The sequence below is a fragment of the Sturnus vulgaris genome, chromosome 5 (assembly GCF_052056855.1).
Source record: "Sturnus vulgaris isolate bStuVul1 chromosome 5, bStuVul1.hap1, whole genome shotgun sequence".
Classification (NCBI taxonomy): Eukaryota; Metazoa; Chordata; class Aves; order Passeriformes; family Sturnidae; genus Sturnus; species Sturnus vulgaris.
Genome location: NC_142247.1, coordinates 5467949 through 5492709, shown reverse-complemented (window position 1 = coordinate 5492709; position 24761 = coordinate 5467949). Strand labels below are relative to the sequence as shown.

The 24761-nt window shown below is 48.0% G+C and overlaps 3 protein-coding genes across 4 annotated transcripts in view; 1 reads left to right on the top strand and 2 right to left on the bottom strand.

Moving 5' to 3' along the window:
- DENND2A (DENN domain containing 2A) overlaps nt 1–1649 on the bottom strand; it is a 59003-nt gene extending 57354 nt beyond the window's left edge. The window contains exon 1 of the mRNA XM_014869943.2: nt 1619–1649. The gene's annotated coding sequence lies outside the window, so the exon portion shown is untranslated. The remainder of the gene's footprint in view (nt 1–1618) is intronic.
- Nucleotides 1650–2682: 1033 nt separating this feature from the next.
- Nucleotides 2683–13162, top strand: ADCK2 (aarF domain containing kinase 2). Of its 2 annotated transcripts, XR_015803638.1 has the most exons (9): nt 2683–3612; nt 4285–4431; nt 5959–6087; nt 6745–6840; nt 9128–9361; nt 10138–10266; nt 10380–10433; nt 11067–11286; nt 13032–13162. XR_015803638.1 is itself a non-coding variant. In XM_014869952.2 (8 exons), exons 1-8 carry the CDS (start codon nt 2683–2685, stop codon nt 11208–11210), a joined length of 1863 nt encoding a protein of 620 aa, XP_014725438.2. In that variant the 3' UTR covers nt 11211–11851. The 2 variants fall into 2 exon arrangements, 1 of the variants encoding a protein (XP_014725438.2); XM_014869952.2 differs by lacking the exon at nt 13032–13162 and having other exon boundaries at nt 11067–11851.
- Nucleotides 12374–24163, bottom strand: LOC106849390 (uncharacterized). Its single transcript, XM_014869963.2, has 10 exons — nt 23657–24163; nt 22566–22657; nt 22229–22406; nt 20848–21076; nt 19786–20345; nt 18713–18854; nt 17350–17594; nt 15605–15768; nt 14913–15162; nt 12374–14104 (listed from the first exon to the last, which is right to left on the bottom strand). Exons 1-10 carry the CDS (start codon nt 23726–23728, stop codon nt 13880–13882), a joined length of 2157 nt encoding a protein of 718 aa, XP_014725449.2. The 5' UTR covers nt 23729–24163; the 3' UTR covers nt 12374–13879.
- Between the last annotated feature and the right edge of the window lie 598 nt (nt 24164–24761).

Below are 24761 nucleotides of genomic sequence, written 5' to 3'. Positions count from 1 at the left end.
CTCTCATTTCCATACTTAGCGTTTTCAGTTGCTTCCAAGCCTGACCCAACATAGTAGTTCTCCATTTTCACAGGCTGAAACACAGCCTGGATTACTTTAAAAACCCAAACAACAACCAAACAAAACCCCTCAAAGTCAACATGCACCAAACCCCACAAACATTACCCCAATGACAAACAGTTCAGAACACAACACAAGGGTGGAGGAAATGCATTCCTTTCCTCTGCCAGGATGCAATAACAACTCCCTTTTTGGTGGTTCAGAAAACAGAGCCAGTACACATTATTGGACCTCAGTACCACACACCAAGAACCAGCGATGAGTAAGGTGGCAGCCAACACAGAAAATAGCTTTTTAATCCACCACCAACACCAGCAGCTCCCCTCACAATAGCAAATAAAAGCCCCATGGAAATCCCTCTGGTCATCTCTTTATCCTCCAGCTGAGTTCCAGGCTGGAGATGCTCTTTTCCAAAAGCAACAAACTTAAGCAACTACTTAAATGGCAAGAGCAAAGGTGGCTGGGAATACCTCAGGGTCAGGAGCAACTTGCTGACCTGTCGTGGAAACAAGCTGTGCTCTTGTGAAGAGCAGAATTAAGGGCCCATGTTTAGCACTTAGTCCCTGCTTCTGTGAGGAGGCTCCAGTGCAGACAGAAGCAGTCAGAAAACCTCACTCACCCATGACTATCACTTTTCCAGCACCAAGCACCAAGAGACATGCTTATTGGACACTCAAAAAGCCAAAAGCGTCCCAAATACATCTGGCATGGTTTGGTCTCCCAGTTTGCATTTGACACCTTGGGACCACAGCAGCAGCCAGCTGTAACTTCTTGTTCCCTTCCCAAACAACATTCCCCTCCACCAACTCCATCCCTAACCCATCAGTGCCCATCATCCCTGGGTACAAGAGCAGGAAGACAAGAAAGGGTTTTTCTCCCCAGGACAGGTGAATACCCCCACCGATCCCCACCGGGAGTCAGAAATACCACCCTGCTAAGCCACAGGCTGCACACAACTGCAGGCGTTCCTTCCAGCCAAAGGCAAAGTAAGAGGGAAGCAGGCTATCCAGAGCAGAGAGAAGCGCAGGGCTAATATCACAGGGGGATTCAGGGTTTTGCCGAGCCGACAACTCCGGCTGTTTGCTCCAGCAGGGCCTGGGCTTCCCCCAAAGAATGTGTTTAGCGTTTCCTCCTCTGTTTTGTGCTGGAGACCGAGGCAGGGTTGAGTTCACTCAGGGGCCCCGTGCTGGGTGGCGGGGCTGCCGCTGCTCCTCCGCCCCACCGCTCCCGACCCGCTCGGCTCGGCTTTTCAGCATCTCCGCGGCTTTTCAGCATCTCCCCAGGTCCCCTCGGCCCCTCTCCCCCGGCTCGAGCAGCGGGCCCGGCCCCCCGTGTCTTGCGGGAGCGGCAGCCTCCCGGTCCCGGCGGGAAAGCGGCGCTGCCCGGGGGCGCGGGGGGATCCGGCTCGCTGCTCCCGCTTTCACTCGCTGCACCGGAGATGGAGAAAATCAAGTTGGGGGGGGCGGAAAGGAAGAGGGAATTAGAGATTTTTTTTTTCTTTTTTTAGCGGCACCTCTGCCTGCTCTCCCGCGTTAGCGTCCCCTCGGCGCCTCCCTACCTTCCTCGGCGGCGGCGGAGCGGCGGGGCCGTGTCCCGGCATGACGGCGGCGGCGCCCGGCGCCGGGCTGGCGGCTGCGGACCCGCGGCTGGGGGCTCCCCGCCCGCCCCCCGCCGCCACCGGCCCCGGCCCCGGCCCCGGCCCCGGCCCCGGCCCCGCTCCGGCGGGAGCGCCGCCCTGGCCCGGCCCGGCCCGCCCCGTCCCGCCCCGCCGCCGAGGCAGCCGCGCCCGCCCCTCGCTCCGGGCATGGAGCGTCCTGGGCTGCGCGCCCGGGGGAAGGGGTCCTGGGCTGCGGGGTCGAGGCCAGCAGGGCAAAGCGGAGCTGAGTGAAAAGTCGCCCTTCTGGCTCAAATTGAAAGATTTCCGGGGAAATGTAGAAAGTCCTGGGTTGTATCAGCCCGGTACCTGTCACTGGCACGGCTTCCCGAGGCTGGCCGGGTCACAGACTCCTCGCGGGACAGCACCTGGCCGGGAATTCCTCAAACCTGCAGCACGGTTTCTGTGCCCTGATCTGAGACTGGGTATTAGGGAAAGGTTTTTCACCCAGGGGCTGGTCAGACACTGGAACAGCTGCCCAGGGCAGCGGTCACAGCACCAAGCCTGGCAGAGCTCAGGACGCGTTTGGACAACGCTCTCAGGCACACGGGGTGACTCTGGGGGTGTCCCGTGCAGGATCAGGAGTTGGACTCCATGATCCTGATGGGTCCCTTCCAGCTCAGGCTATTCAGTGTTCCTGTGACTCTAAACAGATGGAGATGTGAAGGCCCCCGGCCCAAGCGCGGCCGTTCCCGCCTGTCCCCGTCCAGCACAGCGCGATCCCGAGGGAACGCTCCCGGCGCGGAGGGGACATCTCGGGCACGCGCCTCCCCTCACGGCACCCGGGTGCCGCCCGCGTGCCCGCGCGCGAGCTCCCGCCAGGCTCTCGCTGCTGGCCCTTTAAGGGGCGGGGCGTCGCCACGCTCCGCGGCGCTGATTGGCTGGGCGCGCCCCCCTCCCGCCCCCTGGCCCCGGCGGGGCCGGCGCGGGCGGCGGGAGCGCGCGCGGTGGCGGCGGGAGCGCGCGCGATGGTGGCAGGCGGCGCCGCGCGGCTGCTCCCGCTCCCGCTGCTCGCGCGCGCCGCCGCGGCCAGGATCAGGCCGGCGCTGCCCGGGCGGGCGGGCTTGGGGCGCTCCGGGCTGCGCGCCCCGCGCTGGAGCGCTCTGGCCTTGGCCGTGCCCGCGGCCGTGCCCGCCGGGACCGGCTGGAAGGAGAGGCCGGGGCAGCGCGGCCCGGCGTGGGCGGCGGAGCGCGGCGCGGAGCGGCCGCCCAGGGGGCTGCTGCGGCGCTTGGGGCTGGTGCTGCGGCTGGGGGTCCGCGCCTGCGGGCTCCTGCTGCGCTTCGGGCCGCTGCTGCTGCTCTACCCGCTGAGCCGGCTGTGGCCCGGCATGGGCCAGCGCTGGCTGCGGCTGCTGCGCAGGGCGGCCGAGGCCGCCGGTCCCACGTGTGTCAAGCTGGGCCAGTGGGCCAGCACCCGCAGGGACCTCTTCTCGGAGGCCTTCTGTGATGAGTTTTCCAAGCTGCACGTCGAAGTGAGCCCGCACCCGTGGGGCCACACCGACGAGCTCTTGAGGAAGGCCTTCGGTGAGGACTGGACGGGCATCCTCTCGTTCCCGAGCCGGGAGCCGGTCGGCTCGGGCTGCGTTGCCCAGGTGTATAAAGCCTATGCTGACCTGGCTGCTATTGCCGGCTCCCGGGCCAAGGAGCTGGAGCGACGCTCGGAGTTCAGGTCCGCCTTTGAAGCATGGGAAGTGTCAGGATTTAGAGGCCTCCTCGGGTGGCTGAGAAGGAGGAAGAGCGAGGAGATACGGGATGAGAGGAGCAGGGATGAACTGAGTTTTGCAGACCGCTCCCAGGGAAGTCCCGTGAGCAGGATGTCCCTTACGGAGCAGGGGGCCAAGCCACTCCTGAACGCAAATCCGACAGCAGCCAGACATCTCATGCCTGTAGCCATTAAAGTAAGTCATGTGCCTGGATGGTAGATGTGTGTAAATGGAGCGTGCTGGATGAGGTCTGTCGGATTTTAACTCCCATGGAGAGGAGTAGCTGGCTAGGGCCAGGTAGAACAAGAAGGGATGCTGACTCTGAGTCTTAGTGTCCTTTCTCAGTGCTTTTGTTCCAGCCAGTCACAATCTACACTTGCAGTGGCCTCAGCTCTTCCCAAACTGAGAGCTCAAGGTCTGACGTGGCGTGTGGGTACAAGGAATGCCTCCAAGGGCCCAATTTACATTAAAATAATTACTATTAAGACAGCAGACAGCAAGCCTCCTTCTCTGCTCACATGAAGAAATCTGGAACATTAAAGTGTGTTCCCGCGAAGTTTATTTAAAGAAACCTTATATTTGAGCAGCTTCAAACACTAATCAGCGACAGGGCAAGACTGAAAGTGGTGGAAAATGACTTTAGGTGAGACTGTTGTCTGCAGCACAGATACACTGAATTTGACAGTGATAAAATGTTTCTCTATAGCTTAATCAATGGAAAATGTGAATTCTTCTGAGGACTAGCCAATGAAGCTGGTTGCCTCCAATTCTAACAAGCTGGGTTCTGTATATTTAAAATGTATCACTTCAGCTCATTGAACCGGAGTGTCTGGGCCGTTGATGTTGCCACTGCTGGTTCTTATGCAGGTCCTGCACCCTGGGCTGGTCCACCAAGTCCAGATGGATCTGTTTCTCATGAAGATGGGCAGCCGAATCATTGGACTTCTCCCTGGGTTCAAGTGGCTCAGTTTGACAGAGATTGTGGAGGAGTTTGAGAAGCTCATGATGCAACAGGTATGTGCCAGGCCATGGCTCCTAGCTACTGAAACAAACCTGCCCTTTGTCTTGCTACTGGTTGGCTCTATGTTCTCACCACATTTTAAATGGTTAGATGAAGGCTGGCTTGTTCTTTACTTCTGTTCTTTAGTCTAATCAAATCACATAACATTACTGCCGGAAAGTTTATATGCTCACAAAGTAGCAAAGCAACAAAAAACAGTCTTTATTAGATCTAAAATTATTTTTTTTAGACTTTGAAAATAATGTTTAGACTTTGAATGTCTTTTCTAGTGGACAGCCTGAACAGTTAGCTAGCCACAGTCACAGTCCTTTTTGCAGCATTGTGAAAGGTGAACACTGGTGAGACACCTCTCCTTAGGAAAGAATCTCTCCAAGCAAGTACTTAGGCAAGTGGGTTTTTTATATAATTTTACATTTATGTTTACAGTCTGTACTCGCTAGTCATGTTTGTTAGCACTGAGATATATATAAACATATATATATATAGGCATAAATAATGTTTTCATAGAAGTTAATAACACATTCTACTTTGTATTATCATCAGACTCACAGTGTCAGTAAAATCTGGCAAACAGATCTGAAAACTGTGTCTTCTAAAGACACAGTCCTGAAACATTGCTATTGTCAAACTTACAGAGATATCACTGCAGGCTCAATTCGGCTTATGTTTCTACAAAATGAGCCATTATCTGCTAATTTCATGTTTGTGTCTAGATTGCAGAGTCTGAAGTCTGTAACAAGCTTTTGGAAACGTTAATTGTTTTCTACAATTGCAAAACCTCTACACAGTAAATCCATACTGGGAACTGTTGACTGTGGTCAGCTGTGACTTGAGGTCATTCATACCAGTTTGGCAGAGCTTGGGTGGATGTGCAGAAGGCTGAGGGTTAGGAGAACAGCTGATAGGCTCATTGTAGTTTTTTCCCTTTGAATGAACAAGAAGCATTCCTGAGGTATTCCCCACTGTCAGACAAGGGAGGTGAGGCAAGGTTATCCTGGTTTCTGGAGCAGTAGCAAGCAGTAGGAGAGATGCCCTTGTGTCAAGACACTGGATCACAGAAGAACCAGGGCCTGGACTCGGCACAGTGGATTATTTTGTATGCATTACATTGAATTTCTTCCTGCTGTGGCTGCCTCTCTATCACGTGGGGCTGGGGCTGCAGTTCTTCTATTCTGTCTGCCTGCCCTGCTGTTTGGACAGCAAACTTTGGTTCAGGATAGGATTCAGTTTGTTGCATTTTTGAATATGACGTGGTCCTTGTCTATTTTGAGACACCATGCCTCTAGTAAGGGACCCATATTTTGAAGGTGTTGGGATGTGGACCATCCATTACCCAGTCTGCTCCTCTTCCATCAGGGAGGCTGTGAGCATGTAAAAAAGCACCACTTTTTTTTTTTTGTTTCCATTCTGGCTTTCTGACTAGTTTTGTTGGTGTTGAGCATTGCAATTCACACAGGATCCTGAAGGTCTAATCCTAGTTGGATCTAATTTCCAACCTGCTTTTCTATTTCTCCCTTGAGATTGACTTACGCTACGAAGCCAGAAATCTGGAGCGCTTCCGACAGAATTTCCTAGATGTCGATTTTGTGAAGTTTCCAACTCCCCTTTGGCCCTTGGTAACCGCAGATGTTCTAGTGGAAACATTTGAGGTAAGAATTGCAGGGTCTGGGTGCAATGGCAGCAGTGAGAGGCCTCAAGGAGAGCATGGCAAGGAGGTGTTTCTTTTTGAGAAGGAGGAATCAGAGGCAGAAGGATGCTTTTTCCTAATTTGCTTAAGAGATTGATGTCCTTCCTTAGCGTCTATTCCACTCTCTTTGTTTGCAAGCAGTGCATCCCAGAAGACAGGTAGCAGACAACTCCATATAGAAGTGAACACCTGGCCTGAAACCAAGCAGACCAGCAGTGTGTCCAGCCACCCTGTGCTTGCCTGTGCTTTGCAAACCAGCACCACGCTTCACCTCTCCTCTGTGGTGGGTCAAAGCAAGGGGCTCAGCAATCTGACACTTCCTGATCCTTGCCTCACTTCCCATGTGGATGTTTGAGTCACAGACCAAAGCTACTCTCAGGCTTAATTTTCCTGCATGTGACCCTGGCAAGGGTGTTTCTGTCCCTGGAATACCTCTGTCTTTGTAAGGAACAAACCTTTGGTTCTCTCACATTCTCCATCACTCCAGGTACAGGCTTTTTCTGCCAAGTCCTCCCGAGGGTATTCTCATCACCTTTCCCCCACTCGTGGCACCCAGGTGAAGGTGTGTTGGGAGGTGGGATGCAGGGGGTGCTGGACTCCAGCTCTGTCTCTGTTTCAGGAGAGTGAGCCCATTTCACGCTACCTGCACGTGGAGATTGGCACGGAGCTGCGGCAGAGACTGGCCAGGATGGGCATGGACATGCTGCTAAAGATGGTAGGCACCTGGCTGGAGCTGCAGGTGAAGGCTGTTTTCCTGCAGAAGCTACTCAATTTGGATAGTAAGACAATGTGGCTAAAGAGAGAATCAATTTCCTTCCTACTTGTACCTGGTCTAGGTAAAGCCTGGGCAGGTTACACCCCTGTTTAGGCTCTGCCACAGGGCTCTGCCACTGCAGAGGGGCCATCTGCCTACACACAGCAGGACTGGCCTGTGCACCTTGGTCAGCCTTTGCTCAGGACACCCACTAATCCACTCAATGAATATTCACATATTGCCCAAGTACCTTAAAGTGCAACATTATTAGCAAATGTCATGTGCTCTGCAGAGATTATGGATGTGACTCAGAGGGAAAACAATGAGCTGATTTCTTCATTTATCAACTCCTATAAAACTGCCTTTTTGTTAGGGAGAACTAAATTTGGAGTAAAGACAACAAACCTGACCAGATTCAGCTTCTGATTATCTAGTTCTTCTGTAGCTGAAATAATCCCAAATAATCTGGAAAGGAGTGTTGAGAGGGTGGTACAAGTGTCTTGTGAGGAACCACGAGAAGCAGCAGGGAAGAGTTGCAAAAGCTCCTGACAGAACTGAGTGTGTGGGCAGTGTGTCAGATGAAATGCTGCTGCTAACTGCAGCATTGTGCTAGGGCAACAGTGAACCTCCAGTTCTGGCTCCAGGTAGTATGACAGGCTCTGAAATAGCTTTTACCACTCAGAAAAGCAGTGCTGGAACCAGAATAGTTTTATGCTAAGATTGTTTCAAAGTTTAGGAGTAGAAAAAAATTAAAGGGCAAAGAAACAACATTATACCTGTAAGTAAAACAAATACCTCTTTCTTGAGTACTCTGCAGTTCCAGTCCCTTGCTGTCCAGGACCCTCCATTTCAAAGGCTGTAGTAGAACTAGAAGAGGTGCACAGGAAGGCAGATAGGATGATTACTCGTGTGGAGTAGCTTCCATACCAGAATAGTGAAATAATTTGGACTCTTAACTCTGGAAAGCAGAAAGATGAATAGCTTCTGACAGAGATTATGCAGTCATGAGTGCATGAATATAAATGTGGATCTGTTGTGTAGGGTTTCTCAATAAGGAGGACATACAATTAGCAGAAGTAATTTTTTTCAGGCAACACCAAAACCATATTTTTCCACACAGCAATAATTATTTACATGACAGTTGAACAAATTCATAGGAGAAATCCATGAAATACAAAGATAATCTCCTTGGGGCAGGAAGTCCTGCAGTCCCAAGTCGCCAGGAAGGGGGAAGTACTGTTTTGTTCTTGTCTCTTTCCAGTCCTTTCTGGTGATAACTGCTAGCAGAGTCAGAGAAGAGCTACACAGATTTATTTCCTCTTCTCTTGTTTTCCTTACTTCCCAATACAGTTCTAATGTGGGTTGGTGTCCTACACTAGACAAACTTAACCATTCACTGTCCCTTTTCCCACTGAATGGCAAACAGCCTATTCTTACTGCAGTACTCTTTGCTAAGACCCACCAGTGTGCCCCAGTTTAGGGCTAATTGCCAAAGGGCACTGCCATTCCCTGCTGGGGCTCCTGGCTGTCCTACTTGACCTCTAGCAAACACTGGATTACTTCACACAGCTCTGATGACTTCCTGAGTACCAGAGGTGGTCTCCAGCAGAAGCCACCTGCTGTGGTGCTGCCAAGGGTGATACCCCGTTGTTTGCTATGGAAAGTTAGCCCATTTAAAATAAGAATTATCATCTTCCAGGCAAATGGCAGATAGTAAATAGGTTTTTCCTGGGAACTAGCTAGAGGGGAGAGCAGCTCTCCACAAAGTTTTAGTCATTTATCATTTTGAAGTCAATTCAGAGCTTTTGCCAGTTTATGTAATCTTAAGCCACTCTTCTCATCTTTGTTGCAGAATTCTCAATCAAGTCCACTGCTTATTTCATTGAGAAGGAAATAACATTTTAGTAACAAGGTGTGCCTTTGGCTTTGAGTTAACATCTTCAGAGAGCAGCTAGGTTTTGTGCACATCACAGAGCAGATGCTTTTAAAACACTGCTGTTAAGAATCGAATAACACATTTTTGGCCATGACTTCTCGGGCACATTTTCCCCCAGTTTACAAGACCAGCGATAATCCACTTGTCCTGCATTGTGTCCCCAAGAGAGAAGTGCCTGGGGCTTCTGGAGCGTCCATGTGGTGCTCTGTTGGGAGAGAACAGCCCACAAACAACCCTCTGCCGTTTGCCTGGGGGCTTTGGCGTGACCAGCTTTGCTTACAACGAGCTGCTCTCACTCTTACTGTCCTCCAGATCTTTGTTGACAACTTTGTCCATGCCGACCTGCACCCGGGGAACATCCTGGTGCAGGGCACGGCCCGGGAGCAGGCGGCCGTGCTGGACCTGTGTGACACGCTGGTGCTGGAGGTGCGGCCGCCCCCGCGGCAGCTGCGCCTGGTGCTGCTGGATGCAGGGATCGTGGCGGAGCTGCAGAGCGCCGACATGCAGAACTTCCGTGCCGTGTTCACCGCCGTGGTCCAGGGACAGGTGAGGAGGCCCCTCTCAGACATGTGTGGATGAGGAATCTGATGGCCAAAGTGAGAGTTTTCTATTTCCCCTTCAGATGCTAAGAGAGGCAAGGAGCCTTGCTACCACCTTATCTCCAAACACAGGGAGAAGTTGTTCAGCTGCAGCAAGGAGGCTGCCAGAGTGGAGCAATTTCAGACGGTGCTAAATGGGAAGCACTGGCTGCTCCTTGCTGGTTAGGAGTGCTTCTGCTGCAAGTTAGGACTGCCTGGAAGCCACTGTTGCAGAATCTGTCAGGTTTTGCTAGAGAAGAGTAGGGAATGGGTTAACATCTTGATCTGCCACCCTCTGCAGCCTTGCTGTTGGAAGGCCTATATGCCTTCCTCTATTTTGGTGTTGTGTCAGCATCTATAGAGAGGAAGGAAAACCGGTGTGTGTGGAGGGGTCTGACATCTGCTAGGCTCCTCCAGTTGAGGGGAACTACATTATCCTCCTCCCCCCTTGAAACTCGCTGTTAGATGGACTAAAGAACCCAGTGCTGGTGCCTCCTGTTCATTCTGAGAACAAGCATTGTGCTGTCTCTCAGCTGCAGGGCTCACTAACACACCTCATGTGGGACACAGGTAGGCTTGGTCTGCCAAAGCATGCCAAAGAATCCGTGCTAAACCCTGTATCCCTGTAGGCCCATCCTATGCTGCCAGGGGCACTTCTCAGCTACTAAAAGCAAGAACTGCAAACATCTGATTGCAAGTCACCGGTGATCAGGCTCTGATGGTGCTGTTCAACCTGTTTCCCAGGGGGAGAGGGTGGCAGAGCTGATCCTCCACCATGCCCGTGCCAACCAGTGCCAGGACATCGAGCGCTTCAAGGCTGAGATGGCAGAACTTGTGACCAAGGTCCGGGGGAACACCATTGCCTTGGGAAAGGCAAGTGCACCATGTCACAGTCTGACTCACCTGCAGTTCAGTGCAGCTTGGCACTGAAAACTGAAACAAAAAGGTTTTTTGGTCACCTGTTAAATTCTCTTTGTGTATTCCAGCTTCAGGTGGGAAATCTCCTCTCAAGTGTCTTCAAACTATTGATGACCCATAAGGTGAGGTCCTGTCCCTGTCTGCCTTTAGTAGCTGGAAGTTCATGTGGGGAGGGAGAACTACTGGAAACATGAGGAGCTAACAAGGAAGGGTTCTGACTTCTGAAATAAACTGCTAGGAGAGGAACTGCAGGAATGCATCCAAGTGTTGCAGGCATGCTGTTTCTCAGGTCTTATACACACTCTGCCAAGCCAAATTTCTAGTTTGGAGGTTTGTTTGTTTGTTTGTTTTGTTTGTTTGTTTTGGTTTTTTGGTTTTTTTTTTTTGTCGCAATACTTCATGTAACGGTTGGTCTTGTTTACTAAAAGGGATATTTTTGTAACACATAATTTTTCCTACCTTTTTTACAGTCCCTTACACTATAGATACCTCATTATAACTGATTATTTGGGGGACAATTTTCCACAGTTGCAAACAACTTTGGAAATCAAAAGGCCTATGGTGGCTTGAACTAGGGCTGTCAGCCACAGGGCTGCACAGTTCAACTGCTAGAGTTGCATTGTAGTTTCAGATGTGCAAATGCTCTCCCCAGCCTCTTCCCTTCCCTCCCAGCTTAGGCAGAGCTGGTACCTTGGTTGAAGGGGTACAGAAGAAAATAATGTCCACTGAGTCCATTCAGTCTGTTGTGCTTCTAGGTGAAGCTTGAGAGTAATTTTGCTTCCATCATCTTTGCCATCATGGTTCTGGAAGGACTGGGACGTTCACTGGACCCTGACCTGGACATCCTGGAGGCAGCTAAGCCATTGCTCATCAAAACTGCAGCTTCTGCTCTCAAATAGACTCGTGTGGCTGCTGCCCTCTCGCTGTGGGGGGTTACCTGGGCTGCCTGGGAGCTGACACAGAGCCAAGCTGAAGGTGAGAAGTCAGGTGTACCCCAGGGATGTGATGTGTAGTGGCCGCTCTCCACTAATGCTGCCTTCAGTCATTTCAGCCAAGCACCAGGCATGGGATGATCAGAAGGTCTATTCCAGAAAGCAGGAAGAATTTGCACAATTGGACAGTTCTAAGAGCTAATGTGCTCTGGTAGTTTTTAAAAACATCATCAAAAAGATGGTCATTGATCAAGTCTGTTTTAAAATATATCAGGTTAAATATTAAATTTACTGACTTACCTGTCACTGTGGTATGAGAAATGATGTTCTAGCATCACTTAAGCAACACATTCAGGCTGAAAAAAGCCAGTAAAACTGTTTGTTTTTTGTACTTTTAACTTCTACTTTTATTGTAGAAGTATCCTAACATCCTGCATGTAGTGGTCTGTTCTTAGTCATTTTGGATGGCAAAAACAGACTATTTCAATTTTTTTTCAAACTTCTGTACTCTAGTACATTATGATAGGAGTTTGGATTATAAACAACATAATAAAATATTTACCTAGGCAGAAAAACTTAATTCCATAATAAAAAACAACTTCTGGGAATATTTGTTCTTGTCTTAATTTTTCTGTTTCTGAAACTTAAGAGGTTTTTTTTTCCCCCTCTCTGTGATTTTCTCTACTACCCTCCCTGGTACTCCCCTGGTTTCACTCTATTCAATTGATATGCAGATACTTAGGGGTTTTTTTCCTGCAGGTTTCAAACCTGAGCCCAAGCATTTTCCTGATGGATCAAAACCACATTGTGAATGTTTAAAATCAAATAAAGCCAGCAGAAGAGCTGGATTACACGTGTCATTTACAGTCAATTATTTTAATAGCAGTATTAAAATGATTTTATGGCTGCATTTTAATAGTGAGAAATACAGTCCATAAATGATTGGAAATAGTGTGGTACTGAATATATTCCCAGACATACCCTGTGTGAAACAGCAGTGGAGCAGGATCTCTGCAGTGGTGTGTTCTCAGGTGGTTAAGCAATGAAGAGAAAGTGCAAAAGCAATCTGCTATTTTATGGTGATTATAAAGTAATGATGAATAGCATATAAATGAAATCTGAAAAATAAGTTTAGATTCAGCTCAGTGTATTTCATGTACTTTCCTTTAATCACTGCATATTCCATTTCCAAGGCATAAGGATAAAAGCAGGAGTAGAATTTAACACCTTTTAAGTCTTCAGGCTTGTTTCTTTAAGTCTAGTTAGAGTCATAAGCAGGCAGAGCCTTGCCCTGACTAGCACATGATTTTATATGAAAGAGAACTCAAACAAGAAGAGAAGCAAGGAACCCCCAAACATTACCTAAAGAAAATCTCCATGTGCCACCAGCACCCACGTTCCCTTGGCAGGGTGTGTGCCAGGCACAACCAACCATATTCTTGCTGAGCAAATTCCAGCCAACTTTTCCAGACACTCAACAGAGTGGAAACTGTTCCAAATGATGAGATTTCACGTCTAAAATGCAAAACTGTGCCTCCATAATCTGAGGCAAGTTACATTTCAGGCCTTAACTTTGACATTTTGTTTGTTAAAGCCTTCACCTTCTATTTAAGTTCATCCTTCCTTTTCCCTCTCTTTTTTTTTTTTTTTTTTTTTTCTGTAAGCAAAAGTCTGAGGATGGCTCATGCACATTTTGGATCCTTAAGTTTAAAAATACCCATTTTAGCTATTAAGGTCTCAGAGTAGTTTGTAAACATCTGGATGAGAGATTTAACTTTGTCTTTTTAGGGAAAAGCTGAAGGCATAGATTCTCCATTATCCCCGGAGGAATGCAGTCTGACACTTACTGCTAGGAAACTGCTGGCCATTCAGAAGATTTGGCAGGATTTCAAAGGAGCTCCCTTTTACAAGTTTTCTTAATTTTACTTTTCTTTTTTTTTTTTTTTAAGCAACTGCCATTATCACTGGTGCTGTATTCTAGCAAGAGGCATAAATTTTTATAATGTGCCAGAAAATGTGTATCATGTTTCTAAGTGTACACAGAAAGTCAGGCCGAATTTAAATTTTGTATCTAGTTTGGTACTAGGCATTACTTGAAACAAGGTATCACATATATAGTATTCATGTCAGCATAATTCTGTGTAAAATAAAGATATTTCCATATAGCTCTGACTGTTTCAGCAAATAAATGGTGCCATGTCCATTCTCCTTTCCTAAATACCCACCTGAAATTTCTGGTTTCCCAGAGCTGATCAACACATTGCTGTGCCACAGGGAATTTTGTACCTCAGATGATGTGAGGAAGGGGGAGCACTCACTTCAGGATGTGAAATGCCCAACCTCCTCCTGCTCTCCTTTGGCACTCACCATAGTGCCATGCACTAGAAACCCTCTCCTTTCTGATGCAGAGAAATGCCTCTGGATGTGCCCTGCTGTTCCCTCTCAGCGGAGGGGAAAGCCAGTGACCCCAGGAAGAAAGGCAGGTAAAGGACAGAGCAGTGGAAATGCACTCTGGCTGCAGTGAAAGGGAGGTTAAAGACATCTCCAGGAATCCTAATGTAACAACTCTGCTCTGGCACACGGACTCACACCTGACAGGACACAGCAGGTCTGTGAACTCCAGGCCCTGCCCTTCCTTACGCGAGCAGGGATGTCCGGAGCAGCAGAAGGTTCTGTTCCCTGAGGTATTGCTGCAGGGCACGGAGTTTCTGGCCTTCTTTTTCCATCTTCAAATGAGAATTCTCTCTCCTCTGGAACACTCTCACTTTGGCAGCCTGGTGCTGGTTTTGCTGTTTGTCCTGCTCCTGGGATTCTTGTTCCAGCACTTCCTGCTGTGACTGCATTCTGCTCCTCAGGAACTCCTACACAAAGACATTCAAAACTGTACAGTCAGCCTTCATGCCAAATTTCATCCTCACTTTTCATCTCTGTCCAGCTCTAGGGCCTCCAGCATAAGGACATGGACCTGCTGGAGTGAGTCCAGAGAAGGATCATGAAGATGCTGAGAGGGCTGGAGCACCTCTGCTATGGAGCCAGACTGAGAGAGCTGGGGTTGTTCAGCCTGGAGAAGAGAAGGCTCTGGGGAGACATTAGAGCACTTTCCAGTGCCTAAAGGGGCTACAAGAGCTGGAGAGGGACTTTTTACAAGGATGTGAAGTGATAGGACAAGGGGGAATGGCTTTAAACTGAAAAAGAAGAGGTTTAGAATAGATATTAGGATGAAATGCTTTCCTGTGAGGGTGGAGAGGTATTGGCACAGGCTGCCCAGAGAAGCTGTGGCTGTTCCATCCCTGGCAGTGTCTGAGGCCAGGCTGGATGGGGCTCTGAGCACCCCGGGATAGTAGCAGGTGTCTCTCTGCCCATGGCAGGGGGTTGGAATTGGATTAATGCAATCCAAATGATCCTATAGTACTATGATTCTCACTAGTAGAAGTCAGAAATGGATATAATCTATGGAAATTCATTCCTTGCATGCAGAAACACTTCTTTTATGGCAGAGATAGGGAATTCTACTTTCCACCTTTCATCTTTATACACATGCCAAAAAAATGTTATCCTTTTTTATCTGTAAATAATATATTGGATGTAAAACAGGTGAAATACACAAATATTCCAGATGCTGCTGGAAACATGGCAGAAGAGGAAAATAACTTCTGGAATTGCCCTTACCAGCCTTTCTTTCTCTTGTTCACATCTCCTTTTGTTACTTTCTGCCTGCAACTCCTCTCTCTGCAAACGCTGTGTCTTTAAGAACTGAAGCCTCTGCCTTGCCTTCCTCTCCTCCTCCTCTTGAAAGAAGGATTCCTTCCTGCTCCTCTCAGCCCCAGCAGCCTGGAGCAGTGCCATGTGCTGCAAAGCTCTTTCTTTGTGCTCCAGCTGTTTCTTCAGCCCTTGCAATGTTCTCTGACGCAATCGCTGCCTGTTTCCAAAACAAAATTTCTCAAATTTCTCATAAAGAAAGAGCAATAAAAAAGAAAGACAGTGCATAAGACACAAAGCAGATATTTTGGCAATCCGTGTTCAGTTAATATTGCAGGACTCTTTGTTAGATTATGAGGATTAAACCTGTGCCCAGAACAGAGGTAGCAAAAGCCCCACATAGGCTGGTGCCTGATGTCAGCACTTTTGGTCTGAGAACAGGATGGAAGGGAATTTGCCCTTGGGGATAATGCTGTGTATCTACTCCCTCACACCTCAAGCACCGATTTTATTCCCAGTAGGGAATCACTGTGACCCCTCTGAGGCAGAGTCCAGCAAAAAGCACAACACGGGATGTGCAGGGACTGAAGGAGAGCAGCAGGGAGCAGATGTTACCAACCTTCCAACATTTAGCACAAAAAGCAGTCAGTTCCCAGCATCACCTCTGGCTGTCCCTGTGCAGCCGGTGTCGGGTGCCATCTGCCTCTTGCTGCTGCTCCTTCTTCAGCTGCCTCTGCTCCTCTTGCCACCTTTCGTGCTCAATCTTGGCTCTGTTGAAGTTCAGCTCTTTCCACCTCTCCTGAGATGCACCACTAAGGAACGATTTCTAAGAGGAAAAAAAGCAAACTGAACCTTAGTCCCAGCAGTGTATTTTTCTAATGCAAACTGTAAACACACAAAACCTGAACAGGCCTGTTTTAATGTCACTCCCGAGGCCTAGAAGCTACAAAGGCTCACAAACACTGTAGTGCTGATTCCCTCCCAAAAAACCACTGAGGATGATGCTAAAACCTGTAAAAAACACTAGGCTTAAACAACGAAGACATGCCCCAAAATTCAGTCTTAAGAGTTGTCTATAGGTCAGTAGGCTGTGCTGTTCTGGTGTTGAGCCAATGCCTAAAACTCCCCAGTCTTTGGGTCAGCTTCTGGATTGGGTGGAAAATCCAAGTTCTGATCACAATAAATAGATATTCCTTACCAGATTTTATTAGCAAGAGAAATACCTGCCCCCCTCTGGCCAAACCCAGAACATTCCTGGAGTTCTCTGCCGGTGTTCCAACTCTTCACCTCTTGTCTGAGTTTTCTACCCATGCTCAAGCAGTCCTTCTGTTTTCTTCAGTAGCAGCTTCATTTCAATGCTGTAGTGTTGTTGATTTGTGTTTTTAAATGCACTGTGCTGTGTACAGAGATGAAGGAGCACCTAAAAGGCCTCTTCTCACAGCCATAGTGAAATGTTTATTTGTTTCTGAACTCCTTACAATGCCCTTTATGAGGGAAGTGCAAGTAACCACCACCAAACTTTACATGTATTCCAGTTCTACATTGCTAGAGCTGTTTGAGGCTGGAACAGAGTTCCCCCAAAATATTTTCCTCTGTCAAATGCATCCTCCTTTCTCCTATTCTCAGGTGAAGTTAGCATGTTCCTGCTATATCAGCTGCTCCTCTGCAAACAGACTGTCTCCTTCCAGTGCTTTCCTGGGGACAACTTGAATACCATAAGCTGGAAAACACTACAGGACTTTCAAACAATGTTCCTGCCAGTCTTACACAGCATTTTCACTGGTTTCTCTTAACACATTGATCTGTATGGCTTCCCAGGGGCTGTAAACAGCTTTATTCTCCAGAGTATTGCTATTCTTAGCAAAAAAATGTACCTTGTGGGTGTTTGTGTTTAATGACACACACGAGGAGAGATCAAAGAAAGAATCAAAGGTGTTTTATAGGTGGGAGGTGAACAAATGATGTTTTCCAGCAGGCAAACTACCAGCCTACAGATCAGGAGACTTCTAATTCCACCCCTGCCCTAACATGCACTCTTTGCTGTGGGCCTCAGATGACTGCCTAAATTTTCTCTTTTTTGCTTTCAGTATGTGTAAAAGAGGAATATTTTTTTTGTTATCTAGTAGAGCTGGCTGAGAAGCTTATTTAGAAGAGCTTAGATCTAACATAGAAAAACATTCTGTCAAAAGAGCTGAGCAAAAATACCACATGTGCCCTGCACTGCACAACGTGGGTTCCCAAGTGGAGTCCTTTAAGTTTCTATTTATGCATAACTATTATTCTACACAGGCATCATTTTTGTTGCAGCACAAACCTTTGTGAAAGATCAATGAAGAGAATATTCTGACATGACACAAACAAATCTCCTCTTCCTAAGAACTAAACCTGGTTTGTACCAAATACTCACTGTGGTGCTTTTGCCTTTTAGAAGATCTGGCAGAAGTGTGGATCTCCCAGGCAGCAGGTTGGTGGTGCTGTGTGGTGTCTGCACACGGAGGGCTGATCTGATGGTCAGGCTGTCTTTCTCCAGGGACTGATTCACTTGGGCAAAGAAGCTCTGGTGCCTGAAAGGAACCAAAGCACTGCTTCCCAGGGAGGGGCTCCTCTGGGAATGCTGGACTGGAACTTCTGCCACTCTGGACTCAAACAGGCCTTTCAAATAAATCAGGGCAAGGACATATGAGAATATAGGAGGCTTATAAAAAGAAAGCAAATTAAAAGAACAAAAGGTCTGCTCATTTGAAATATATTCAAGCAAGGATTTTATTACATTTTCCTCTGGAAGTGGGGCAGTTTTTAGTCTGCACAAAAGAGGTTCCAGCTTTTCAGAAACAAGCTGCTTGCCATTACATTTAGGCAAGAGTTTTGCCTGACCCTTCTTACAGCTACTCAGGCTAAAGGATTATTTACATGGTGTCTCACAGACAGGCATGAACTGCTCTGAGATGAGTAAAAATGATAAATATTTTGACAGGGCAAAGCCTGAGCTCTACATCCTGCTGAGAGACAGGAGACATTAGCAGGGGCATAACCTTGCTAACACAGCTTTTGGGTAACTGAGAACATGAGCAGAGTTTGCTCACACCTTTCTGCTAAGGACAGGGCAGACCTGAGTGGCAACTGTTGCATAGAATGATGCTGGAACACCAGCTGGGAGGAATTCTACACTCCTGTTTGACTTTTCATTCTCCCTCTTCCAGCAGTGTCACAAAGCAATAAAAGAAAATGCTTTAGGCTTTCAGAATCCTCTCTTAGATTCCAGCAATTGTTATAAAGCTGAGAACAGCAACAAATTGATCAAAATCATGATCCAGCCCCTTTTGGCTGTTCAGGGAACAAAATTTTACTCAGCGACATTATAAAGCAGTAATTTTAAGCACAGATAAGAGGATTGTTCTGCACAATAGTCTTGATGAGATCTTGTTGCTATACACAGTCACAGTTAATGTTATATATTAATTTTTAAAGTAAGGAAATTTTTATTTATTCTGAGCTCTATGATATAGATTAAAAAAAACCTCAAAAGCTGCTACTGCAGTAGCTGAGCTATAAAAGCCAAAAAATCTCAACTTCCATCTGAAAATTCTTTCACCTTGAGAGAAGATTAGTAACTTCTCAAGCCATGGCACCATTAATACCTATATATAAAGATGGCATTATGGTATTTTCTTGTGAAGCACCAAGAATTTTGTTGACAGATGTTATACATGATGCATCCTGATATTATGTGCTAAGTTTTATGTTTGGGTAAGACTTAACAGTTCCAATACCATGCTCATGTTCAAAATTAGCTTCAGTTTCAGCATCCAGCTGTCTGCTCTCTGCTTCTTTCTTGTGATCTGTCTCCATTAACCAGCTGTCTGTGTTGACAGCAGCATCGGCCACAGCATGAGCCATCTCCCTCTGAGGGCTCTAGAAATAACAAGAAATGCAATCATAATCCAGACCTGATGAGGAAAAGAATAGGAAGAATAGGTTTATTTAATGAATTTACAGCATAAGATCTTACGTTGTAACTGAAATTTAAGAGAAAATGAAAAAAAAACCCAAAGCAACCAAATTCTGGGGGAGCTCTTTACTAAAGAAACAACTCATAGGTAGTTTCTGATCACTTCCTGAGTTTCCCTACGTCTCCAAATGACCTAAAGTACTTTTGCCTGAAAGGGTCCAAACTGGTACAAAAGAGATAAGGCTAGAGGAGCTCTGGCTGAAAGACAGCCCTGCTTCTTGCATGTGCCAGAATTTGGATTCTAACCCTTGCAGAGCAATGGAGATAAGTGTGGCACTAGCTGGTGCACATGAACCTCCTCCTTACTGATCCTCACCCCGTGGCTGCTCACAAGCACCAAATCAGCTGCTGAGGACTGCATAAGTCTCTTGTGGTCCTTGACTGGGAGAGGGGACACCTCTAACAGGGTGGAGAAGTATGTTAAAAGAATCATGGAAGAACCTGCCTCGGTAGGAATAATCCCTACTGTAATCCTTATCTAATGTCAAGTCTTCTGACACTTTTTCCTTTTCTTGCCTTTACCTCCTTCACACAGAAGCAGAATGCAGAATATAGAGGGACTGGGCTATGCAACACTTTTCATATTCTGAATCCATGGAAGAGGTTCTAGAAGCCTGCTCCAGCCAGGGACAATGACAGATTATAGCTTTTACCCCAGTCAAAGGAAGACAGGGCAAGTCTCTCCATTCTTTAGCAGGCAGGTATAAGGACCAGGCCTGAAATCTCTAACAATTGCTTGGTGCCAAGGATAGTAAACTTAAAGTAACAAAGCAGATATTTATACAAATAGCAGACCATATATTAACAAAAAAGCCAGAGTGAATCACTTTTTACCTTCTCAATTTCTATAACCTCACAGTTCTCTTCTAAACAAGACCTAACATCTTTTGCAATGTTTTCTGTCTCCAATCTCTTATCTTCCTTCTTCTCTTCCTCTCTGGAAACACTTTCTGAAGATGCAATCCTCAATTCAGACAGTTCCTGTTCTATTTTCTTGCTGAGCTTTTCTTCAGACAAGCTTGCCCCTGGGATGAAGGCATTTTCCTGCTGCACTTGGCACTCTGCAGTCCGTGTGGGCTCCCAGGCTCCAAGGCAGCACCCCCAGCTGCACTTTGCACAGGGATGAGTGGAATACAGAGCCCCTGGGCAGCAGTCCACCTCCAGGTGACCCTGGCTGTAGTGCCCTGAGGCTCTATAACCCGGTGCTACAAGGTATGGGTAATCCAAGCTTGAATCTACCACCATCTGCCGGGCTGCCAAAGGCATCTGCAGCTCCAGGATGATGCGTTCACTCAGGGGCAGGGGAATCCGCAGAGCCTGGACAGAAGACACCTCCTTAGTCTGCCCATTCCAGAAACTCACAAGCACTCCCCTTTCATTGTGTGCTGTGCTTACTGGGGAAAAAAAAAAGGGCAAGTAATGTATTAGCAACATGTCAATCTGTGTGATTTATCTCCTAGAGAGCAGGAGGTAAAAGTAATGACTTGTGTTTCAGACAATTCTGTAACAACTTCCATGATTTTATTCTTTACAGGTTTAAAATCTGTCTTTCTCCTGAATTTCCTGTGAAGAGACAAGATATAAAAAAAATCTCACTTGCCACAACAGGTGGGATTTTACCCTGAAATAGCTGGAAAGCAGACTAAGAGATAATCAGGTGACCCTCAGGAGGATCAGAAATGTTTTTTGACTTGTGTTGGAATGATGCTACCCCCAACCCCTAACGTTTTAGGAAGTTTTCACCCACAGAACAAAGCAAAGGCAATTTCTGTGAGCTGTGTTAATTCTGGCCCTAAAAAAGTGGCTTAGTGCCAATAAAAACACCATGAAGAGAACCCAAGCAGCAGGAGGCGAATCCAGTGCTGCTAAGAAAACCAAAACTCCCATAGCAGGTACCTAAAGGTGCCTCTGTGCTCTCCACAACCCTTAGCACAGTGCCAGGGCCAAAACGTTTGGCTGGAGCCTCCCATGGTGCCAAGACCCTGTCCCCTGGAGCAAGAGGGTGTCGCCGGGCATCCTCGTAGTGCAGAATGTCATAGAGAGGTGTTTCCTGCTGGCCACGCTGGACTTTGCCCTTCAGAGCACAACTTCGGTCAAACTCAATTAAAAATCGTTCCCTCGAGCCCTGCAAGGGTAAAACATGAAGTTTGCAAGGCAGTTTGCAAGGTGCAATTAAGAGCCAAGCTTAAGTGCTAAGAGGGAAGTGGCAGAAATCCCAGGAAGTGGAACATGATCTGGGAATGCAGCTTTCCTCTTCTACCAGGGTTTCACAGTGGTACTGTGTCCATACCACTTTAAAAGTAAATTAAAAGCGAGGCATAAAGGGCTGACAGATTTTCTCTTCCTTTCACTTTGGACCTAGATTTTAGGAACAACACAGTTAGCAAGCTAAGGCAGACCTCTATCAGGAAAACCTCCCACCAGAAAAAGAGCAGCCAAAGGAAACTGTGTATGATGCAGTTCATTACGATCAGAAGGAAAACAAACAATTCTTCAGCAACCAGAAGGGTAACAAAGCAGTAAAAAGTCACAACTGTCATAAATTTAAATACTTTAATTGAAGCCTTCAGCAGTGAGTGAGGGCAAGATCTGTTGCCAGAATTTCAGCCTTCTCTGCAGATCTTTGAGTGCACTTACTCAAAGAATACTGTCAGCTCCTACTCCAGCTGATGTCACTCGTGTCTATAGCTGTCCCAATCTGTTCTACCCCACACTGAAGCTTATAGACATCTTCACCTACTCTTGCACCAAAATCTATTTAACTAACCTGAAAAATGCAAAATGAACTGGATTTTAAAAGAAAACCTGCAGGGGGGATTTTTCGTCTGGCATCCAAAATCATCTTGCAATTCTCAGAAACACAGGTGGGAAAGAATGAGGAAAGCTCTCAGTTTGGTAAAGAGGAAGTGGACCCTGGAGACAAACATTCTGGATTACTAGCTGCTGTTTAACTAACCAACTCTGCTGCTAGGCTGGGCAAAAATAGGGATAAGGGACCTGTTCTGTCTGTCTCTGAATAACAACTCTTTATACTTATTATTAATTACAAAAACGGATTGATCTCCAGGCTGCTCTTACTTGCAGGGCTCCTCACAGCAAACAGCCAGACATCACCGGGTAACATGAAAATAGGGTGTGGGGAGGCAAGAGTGGCTATGAAGTGCACTCTAACACTGGAGGAACACCCCCCAACAAGGGCTTGGGACTGGTGAGGTATGGGAAGAACAGAGAAAAAACCATAGATGCTCTTACAGGCAAGTTCCCAATCAACAGTTACCTTCACCTCCTGGACAATGTGGCCCGGGTAGTAATAGCCATCAGTTTCTCTCCTTGCCAACACACGAGCCCCCCTCAGGACACGGGAAGCCTCTGGGGATGAACCAGTGAAATTCCTTTTGGGTAAGAGTGTCAAGGGCCTGCAAAAGGGACCTGGACTCCATGCACAAACAGGACAGCTGTGGAAAACAAAAATACAAGAAATAATGAAAACCTGGCAACTGATAGACAAACTAAATCAACACAGAACAAAACCCCCACCCTGCAATAACTGTCTTTGTTTCTCAGCTTTTTCTTTTCTACTTTTCCAGTGCCCCACCCACAGATTATGAGCTTACTGTGTTACTGGACATCTTGGCAGCAGAGAGCTACAGGAATCCTTATTAGGTGTGTGGCAGCACTGGACACGTGAGATGGATGTGGAGCTTACCTGGAAGGGGGAACGAGGAGATGGATGCAGAAAGTTAGCATGATTTTTGAACACTTAAATCCTTAAACAGGAATATTGTCTACAAAGTTGAAATTTACTTTCAGTTTATTACTTCTCTTCATAATTCTTCCACCATATCTTGTGGTATTATGCTCCTTAACCGTAAATTCATCACAAATGGTTTTGATTTTGAGAAATCAAGTTTGTAAAGAAGGAATATTAAAAAAAAACACCTCAAGAACTATATAATAACCCCCTCCTTGCACCTGGTTTCTATTCAGCTGCTAGGTACATAGCAGGCGTGGGCAGCCAGTGGCCATGTGTGCACTGCTGCTGCTGCTTACACAGCTTCCAAGCTCCCCTGGCAAGCAAAGCTGAAAGGTCAATGAAAGGACCTGAAGTGAAGGAAGAGTGAAGAAGGTGGGGGTTCAGTCTAGGGGGACAAAGTTGCCTCTGAAGGTCAAAGCCAGCAGTGGAGACATCCGGCATGAGCAAGATGGGAAATGTGGGATGCTTGAGAACAAGGACACGGTACAGAATGCCAGGGGCTGCAAGAAGACAGAAAGGCATAATACAAGGCAGTTGTAAGGCAGACCTGGCAATAGAACTGGGAACTTTGTGTCAAGGAATCCAGCTTTTATGGAAAAACATAAGCTCGGTATGGAGCACATTGCAAGGTAGCAACACGTTGCACATGGTAAGCAAAAACAGTGGTTGAAAAGGTTGCTGCTATTCCCTGTAAACTGCTGCTGAAAATGCATTAGGGATGCTACAAGGCTCAGATGAGCAGGGAAATTAAAATTCCTTAACTATATGGCTATCCATGGCTGTTTCAGCTGAGGATGTCTGGGGTGTTAACAGATGGAGAAGATATTATTGCTTATTTAAAATACCTTCAGGAGGGTCGAAGAAGCTCCTCTCCAATTCTTTGTGGAGTGCTACCTAATAAAGATTCAGGAGGAGCTACAAGTGTGGATTAATCTTATATTGGCATCATACCTTGTCAGGAGGAGGAGGGGAGCGTTGGATTCCTCGAAAGGACTCCTCTGATAGTCTGGCTACTTTCTCCATTCTTTTTTGCTTGCTTCCTTCGTGATCACCTCAATGTCCCCGAAGGCACACCATATGCACTACTGGCATACACCGGTGAACAGATCCACCCACCGGCAGGATGGGTTTTCCATCACCCTCAAAGGCTGCAGCTCCAGGAACACTGCCGAGCGAGCAATAAGCAGGCAGGCACACTGCTGTAACACCCGTGGGAGAAGGAAAAAATGAAAAAAGAAGAACAAAACTCTCTCAGATGCTCAGGTGGCAATTCTGAACTGGCTGTTTCTATGCCGAGGCACCGCTCCTGCGTTTCTCTTTCTGGACAAGCTGCTTCCTTCGCGGCACCCCGGCCCTGAGGGCAATTCCCGAATCCCGACCCCGAGGGCGAATCCCGCACCCCGGCCCTGAGGGTAATTCCGGCATCCCAGCCCCGAGGGCGACTCTCGCACCCCGGCCCTGAGGGTAATTCCGGCATCCCAGCCCCGAGGGCAATTCCCGCACCCCGGCCCCGCCGCTCGATGCCGCCCGTGTCCCGTTGCTCCGCAACCGCACGGCTTGGCTGGACAGCCGGGCCGCCCAGGCTGGGACAGGGGGACGCGCTGCTGCTTTTGCCCCTTCCTTAAACACCAGTCGCTGGAGCCGTGTTGTTCCCCCGCCCCTCCAAAAAGGAGCGGCTTGGCTGGGGAGGTCGCCCCGCTCTGCGCCCTCCGTGGGCGACGCCAACTTTGGGAGAACTCACGGAGAACCCGCCCTTGGTGCGGCGCCGGCGCTCCCAAGTGCTGAGGGGAGTGAGGGGGCAATGTGTGCCGGCAGTGCTGTGTCTGTGCCCCGGGATAATCCCGTGCCCCGGCTCCCCTCCCTTTCCCTGTTCCCTCCGTGCCCCGGGTCCTCTCCCTCTGTGCCCCGAGCCGTGCCCGTGCCCCGGGCTGTCTCGGTGCCCCGGCTCCTCAAGCAGTCCCCGTGCCCCGGGATCCCTCAGTGCCCGGGATCCCTCAGTGCCCCGGGTCCCCTCTCTTTCCCGGCTCCCCAAGCAGTTCCCTTGCCCCGGGATCCC